Below are 7,413 nucleotides of genomic sequence, written 5' to 3'. Positions count from 1 at the left end.
TTGGCAGATACACAGGAAAAGGAAGCCAGCCTCACACTTAATACAGATGATTGCTTTAACCTATATAAAAATGTTTCTAAAACCCTAATTTAAGTCCTATTTGTAGCGTATTTACTTGTAACTACTGCCCATTAAGTTTGATGTGTTGCAGCTCAGTTGGGTGTCATCCATAGCCCCCTTAAAGTGGGATCTGTGCCAAGTCTGACAATTTTAGCTGACACTGATAATAGATCACCTCCTCACCACTCAGTGGCAGGGACTTTCTGGCCACTAAAATGTGCTAAACTGTCACTTTGTGGCAGTTTGGTAGTCTCAAAGGTTTTCTGCCACCCAAAACTGACCCTGCTGTTTCTGCTTGTGTAAGGAGAGGTCAGATGTTGGTACACTGAGCTGCACCAACAAGCCAGGGTCACCAGACTGAAAACCCTAATGATGTGGAAAGAAAACCAACATTTCTGTGAGGCTGTGGATGAGTTAACCAGAAAAAAAAATGAGTTTAATCAGATGGTTGAAGAAATGTGGATACTTTATTGACAAGTATGTAATATACAAACAGAACACACAGACTTGGAATCCTAGGTGTATTTCACACAGTTATTTTGTTTTAGTTAATCTCTTTACAAACAAACGGAGAATGTTTTCTTGGAATATATGTGTAATTATCTAACTTGCAAGGCTTATCTGGTTAGAAGTTCTGATCCTGCTGTAATGCTTTTGTTAGTTGCATTCAATGAGAAGCAAGCCATTATAAATACTGCTATTGCTTTAAGGATCCAGAATTGATTTCAGAAAAAAAGCAACTCTCTTGACTGATTTAAAAAAAAAAATCAAAATTCAAATACTGGATTTTCTCTGGCCCCCCATGCAGGTGTATCAGTCAAGATTGGGTTATCTGTGAGAACAGAAATATTGACGTGAATATACTGGGAATGCAATAAAATGCTGTATGTATTTGAAGCTGCACAGTACAGAAGATCTTACCTCTTTCCCTATATTTCATTATAATCAAAAAGGCCAGTCCTATCAGGACAAGAGGAATGACAACAGAGGCTGCTCCCACACCTGCGTACATCAACAGGGCAGTCCCCACTGGCATACCTTCCACTGAAACACAATAGATCAACGTAAATACAAGTTTTAAGTACTTAGTCCTGCATGCACCTCATCATTTTTATTGCTGCACCTGGGACCATGCTAGAAGAAAGGACTATTAAGTGGTTAATTACTTTGGGTAGTGTCAAAGATTTCAGGGGGGGTGCAAGGCTTTTTCAGCTCTGAGGTTGTCAAAATTAGATGGATATATTTACTAAAATCACGGAAAAGCTGTACTACAATAGTTTATACAATGGTCTTTTGGTGACATCTGTAGACCTGTTTTCTCAGGCTTTTGTCCACGACACAATTAAAGTTGATGGAAACTTGTTTCATGTATAACCCCATTAGGAAGAATTATGGTCACTTTGGAGAGTCAAGATGTGAAGATGCTAAATCGACCCAACAAACATGGTAAGTGATAGTTCATTGTAAACATGTTTGAATACTATCATAAAGTTTACCTATGCAGTTAGGCAGGCTGTCATTCCAGAATCCAGAGGAGGAGCAAAACAGCACCTCTGTACCATTCAGACCAAACCCCTCTTTACATTTGAAATGACACTGGGAGCCAAAGCTGTTGTCCCTCAGAGGGTGTGAGCAGTTCATTGAAAGGATTACAGATAGGGCATGAATGGCACCGCACTGCACAGCTAGGGGCGTGGAAAAAAAAAGGAAACTGGTTTACTTAATCAGAACATAAAGTTGAAATAGATTAATTTAAACTCATCCTTGACACTCACGCTGGCAGGTGGGTAGATCCTGGCTCCAGTAACCTGACTGGTTGCATATCAGAGACTGTTCTCCTCTCAGCCTGAACCCCTCATCACACTCAAAGTCACAAACGGTGTCAAAACTGAAAGATGAGTGTGGATGGCTACAATTCATCCTCCCATGTTGTAGAGCTTTGGCCAGTAGGGGGCATGGGCGTGCTGTGGATAAAAAAGAACAAAGTGAGCGTCAAAGTGTCAGACCTAGTCGTTTATTTGTCCCAAAACAATGTGGCAAAAAAGGGACTTCTCCCCCAGGATTATATGCCTGACTTAGGACACTGCAAGCTGCTGTGTTACACAGATGCTGTGTTACTGCAATACAAATTAACTTAAAGGTATGTGCATCCAAACCAAGTGCAGCTATGTGAAATTAGTTGTAATTACCGTAACAGCTGGGCATTTTGTTGCTCCACATGCCCAGAGAGTTGCACTTTGTGTCTGCTGTCCCATTCAGAACAAATCCTTCCTGACAGGTTGATGTACACAGAGAACCAAATCTGAACTTTCCATGAGGATCAGAGCAGGATAGGGAGCCATGAGTAGGTGAGCTCAGAGTGGGACATGTCTTAGCTGGAAGATAACAGGCAAGACAAAAAAGGTGTTTGAGAGAGATGACATGCCAATAAATCAATATATTCACATTCGTTGGTTGCTCTTCGAGGCTCAAAATGCTCAAATGCAGTTGTAAAGCCTCCACAGTTTAGCCTGTTGACATGGTATAAGTGTCCTGAATCCTGCTAATACTTTGACTTACTGAAGGATTGATCAGTACATAAATCTATAATGATTAAAATTTGCTGGAACATGAGCTAATTTTTAACCAAAATTTAACATGTTTGTGTTTTCTTGCTAACATGAAGAAATTAGTAAGGAATTTCCTGTTTTAGCTTGTAACATCATTATCCCAATGAATGTAAAGTAATTAAGTTCCAATTCTAGCTGTAGAGCAACAGTGTGACTCAAATCTAGGTTGGCTATATATCTGGCTTTTGGCAGGACAGTCTGGAATTTAAATGCCTTGTCCGGACGCTTATTTTTCCTCCTTTTGGAGTCACACCTGAATGTAACGCAGCATATTGTCCATTGCTCTCTTCCTCTGACATCAGTCCGGTGTTTTTATCTTAAATATGATCCAGGTAATGTATACAACGTTGACGAGAGAAAGAAGCAAAATGGATGTGCTGCTGTGTGAGGGAAGGGGAGGAATGCAGGGGGAGTGTGAGGGGGTGTAAGGAGGGCAAGATCAGCTGGTTTATATCAGTTTTATTTTGAGGATAAGACCCCAATAAAACAGATGGCTAATAAAGTGAGATTAATGTTAAGATGAAAATAATTAGCTCATAGTGACCACTTTTTTAAAGATTGATGGAAATTAAAAATATCTTTATTATTGCAATAAGGAATATTATAGTTTTACTAACTAAGAACTGTGTCTTTTATATGCGATTGATTCAGGCTAAATTGCAAAGACTTGCGATTTATTTATTATTATTGTAGTAATATATCCTTTGGTTATTTTAGTTATTTTAAGATACTTTTAAGTATTGTTCAGTGAGTATGTTGGGGCGATATTGGCAGGTTGGGTTGGGGGGCCTCATATCAGAGTCTCACTTTGGCCAGGGGCGGTCCTGGATCAAATTGTCCTTCAATGAATGGAGTATCTCAGAATCACTGTATCATGATACCATCACTATCGTGGACAAAGTTGTATTGTAGTGGGGAATACACTTGAGTCCTATTTGTTGCGATTATTCTTGCTTCACCAAGTGCTGCAAAGTGTCCTCCTTTATGGCGCTGTGGAAATGGCCACTAAATCACATACTTCTGTTTGTATATTACACCACACCACATTGATGCAGTATGGAGCACTTAGCATTGTCTCAAATCTGGCACTACCGATTTGCACTTACAGGAAGTGATGCTGGTTTAACTGCCCCTGTGTTCTTCCCCTCCCTTTTAAAATCAGATGCCTGACAAATGTTAAATGATTAAAGTCGAAATTTGATGACTTTTTTCACTCACTATTGAATTTCATGTAACCCACATTTTATGTTAACATTATCTGCTTCAATAAGACAAACTTATTTCAAGAGTCTGGCTGCAGCCTGTTCATTTCTGACTGCCACTCTCTAAAAAACTTTCAAAATAAAGTAAGAGATAACAGTGTACTAGAGAATAAGGGGTAGGACCAGATAAGTTTTACTTCCTTCTACTCCTTTTCGAACATGAAAACCATGATGGACGATGCATTTTTATTATCTTTCTACACTTTTCTTTTTCTCCTTTGTTCTTTTTCTTTATTTTATTCTATTAGGATTAGAACAGAGTAAGGATCCATCTGCAGAGGCTTTCATAAGTCTTGGTACGCTTCATCATTTTGTCAGAGGTGGCCTTACCTCTGCAAACAGGAAGTTTGTTTCTCCAGTTCCCCTTTGAGGAACATTTTGTCATGTTTGAACCAATCAAGTCAAATCCTTCTTCACATTTTACAATGCACACTGAGCCAAAGCTGAATGCTCCCAAAGGATCCTGGCATTGCATTGAGGCTTGTGGTGGAGCCTTTAGACTGCTACACTTCACCACTAAAGGGAAAGGAATGATTAGTCATCAAAGAAAGTGTAGAATTTGAGGCCCTTTCATAAATTTTGAGTTGTGTTGAAACAGACCTGTGAAAATGTTTGTGACCCACCTGTGCATGTAGGTGAAGGTTTGCTCCATTTTCCTGAGGCCAGACAAGTGAGTGTGTCATCTCCACTGACGTTGTAGCCTTCCTTGCAGGTGAAGCTACATTGTGAGCCAAAGGAAAATGGCCCCAAAGTGTCCACACATGTCATGCTGCCCGTGACAGGAAACAAAATAGGGGAGCATGTTTTCACTGTGGTGGGAAACAGATATCAATCACAGTCCACTCAATGGAAATCAATGCTCGAAGTATGACTACACCTTTACAAACATGGCATGAGTGTGAGCTTGGGGTGTGAATAAATACGCTGACATGATTTACAGTCAAACGAAACAGTAACTGGCTACCCACTTAAAATTACAATGTTGTTTTCCCAGTGTTAGGACAAATAAAGTGTAAAGTGAAGTGGTGACAGGTGTGATCTGGATCTAATCTGCTACTCTGTCTAGACAGGATATGACTTCACACTGAGGTCTATAGTATTAATAATTAGCTCAGGAATTACAAAAAAAGGAAAGTAAATCAAAAGTAAGATTATGTCAAGGAATATGTTTGTTATTTATGTCAAATTTTGAATGAGATAAAGATAACAGTTGGGTCTAATCTGAATCAAAAGTGATGACAGCCACTTCACCTGTGCATGCTGGGATGCTGGCTGTCCACTTGCCAGTATGCTCACAGCGTATCCTGTCCTGTCCTTTCAGCTCGTAGCCTTCATTACACGTCACCTCACAGGTAGAGTTGTAGCTATAAGGAGCGATGGGGTGGCTGCAGTTCAAACTACCTGCACTGATGCTGGTGTTCAGAGCTGGGCACTGTTTAACTACAGGAGGGAGTAAGAAATATTTTCCTTGCAACTTTTCCCTTTTTAATAACAGTTTGACATTGTTGGCATAGAGTTGCCATACCTTGGCACAGAGGAACAGGGTGGATCCATTGACCACTGGCTTGGCAGAGCAGTTGGGGAACTCCTACCAACTGGTAGCCAAGTTCACACTGGAAACTGCAGGAAGAGTTGAAACGACTCGATCCGTAGGGATCAATACAAAAGTGAGAACCATGTTCCGGATTCAGCAAAGGCTTGCATGAAATTGCTTGAGGGGAAAAGAAAAATACATATTTAGTCCCTCAAAAAAGAGGTCATTGCTGCTTATAATGCATTTTGATCTTACCCTCCTGACATCTTGATCCTGTGAAGCCAGGGTGGCACTTGCAGGTGAAGTTCCCAACAGTCTCCACACAGTCTGCATGCTCACTGCAGGAATCCTGTTTGCAAGAGACTGCATAAAGAAATTCTATGGTAAGTCTTCAGAGGTTTATTACCTTCAAACAGCTGTCCACAGAGCAAACAAGAGTTTTACCCATGTAGCAGAGAGTTCCCTTCTTCTTACTGCACCTCTCATTATCCCACATGCCTGAGTCCACTTCCCTCTTTACGTACATCTCCACACAGTCCTGTGCCGGAATGGTATCTGGCTCATTGTGGGCCCAATTCTGGACTTCTTGGGGTATCGTCTTATTGCTTTGAGCCCAAACCCACTCTCCCCCCTCTTTTTTAATGCCTATCCAATAATACTTTGAGTGAAATGGCAGCATGTTGTTAAGGTAGTCGTTCTCCTCTTTGCTTCTGATGAACACCATGTCTGTGAAGTGCTGCTGGCACCACTGACGGGCTTCAGGCCATCTGCGGTTTGTACTGATGCTGTAGTTGTAGGTCCATGCCTGTGCTCCTCCTCTGCTGCTCAGGTCTGAGGTAACAAACATGGACAGTAAAACAAAGCTCTTCTGGCAAAGCATGAATACAAAACTGACTGAAAAAGTAGACCAACCTTGAAAAACAACAAAGAGCACAGCAATCAGCACCAAATGATGCAGACTTCTCCTACAACCAACAGACTCCTGAACCATCTATAATAAAGACAGAGGACATTTGCCAAATGCATATGGGTATAAAGGTCCTAAATGCAATTAATGCATTAATACACTGACATGTTAGTTGTCTTACCCTCATGTGCATCACTGGGGACTTGTTGCTGCTGCCTACCCAGCAGTGCTTGTAATTGTTGAGAAAAATGATTGCCCTTCAAGGAATGAGTCAGTACACAATTTTGCAATACAACTTTTGCTGTAACTTCCTTTCAGGAAGGGTGCCACGGATCCTATCAGTCAAAAAAAACGCACTCTCACAGACTCAGACGCACTTGCATATACATTACAACGCTTAGTAATACCCATAACAACTTTAAAAGTTTATTTTTGTTTATTTATTGATGTTTATGAGCTAATATATGTACTAAAACCTTACAATTACAAACTTTATATCCATGCAGATATATTCATTGAACTAAGATGTACAGCATATAAGAAACTTTGTCTAGCTAATTAGTTATCCTGCCATATATGTAGATCTGTGGTTCTCAACTTGTGGGTCTGGACCCAGAAATGAGCCAGAGATCTGTTTGCAGGGGGTCATGAATGTGTGCTTGAAATTAATCATAATAAATCACTAATCATAAATACATTTGTACAAGGCCAATTTTTGTCTGAACAGAGGCTGTGAGGCCTAGATTTTCAAATAAATATGTGTGATTCACATAGTATTTGTAATTTCTTTTAAAATGTATGTAATTTTTGGGCATTCACAGAGGGCAATTAAGATAATTTGGGTACATACTGTATTTTTGGGGCTGTCATGTTGGCCATGGGTTTTACACCAATGTGGTGTGTCTTGATTGGTAAATTTGAAAGCTGATACATAAAACAACAGATTTGATCAGGACTGGAATGATAGGCATGTGTTTGTCATGCATAATATTTACTTATAATGGCTGACAGAAGAATTTCTGTAAAAACAAAGCAAACGTT

General features: G+C 40.1%; 1 protein-coding gene across 1 annotated transcript; it reads right to left on the bottom strand.

The window, feature by feature from the left end:
* Nucleotides 1–508: 508 nt before the first annotated feature.
* On the bottom strand, nucleotides 509–6,619 carry LOC121511917 (selectin P). The gene is made up of 13 exons (XM_041790779.1): nucleotides 6,554–6,619; nucleotides 6,378–6,456; nucleotides 5,910–6,296; nucleotides 5,721–5,828; nucleotides 5,457–5,642; nucleotides 5,183–5,371; nucleotides 4,555–4,740; nucleotides 4,262–4,447; nucleotides 2,250–2,435; nucleotides 1,836–2,024; nucleotides 1,557–1,745; nucleotides 982–1,104; nucleotides 509–892 (listed from the first exon to the last, which is right to left on the bottom strand). Exons 1-13 carry the CDS (start codon nucleotides 6,563–6,565, stop codon nucleotides 828–830), a joined length of 2,085 nt encoding a protein of 694 aa, XP_041646713.1. The 5' UTR covers nucleotides 6,566–6,619; the 3' UTR covers nucleotides 509–827.
* Between the last annotated feature and the right edge of the window lie 794 nt (nucleotides 6,620–7,413).

This window comes from Cheilinus undulatus, linkage group 7 (genome assembly GCF_018320785.1).
Source record: "Cheilinus undulatus linkage group 7, ASM1832078v1, whole genome shotgun sequence".
Taxonomy (NCBI): Eukaryota; Metazoa; Chordata; class Actinopteri; order Labriformes; family Labridae; genus Cheilinus; species Cheilinus undulatus.
Note: the sequence above shows the minus strand (reverse complement) of the source record. Positions and strands in the feature narration are given on the sequence as shown.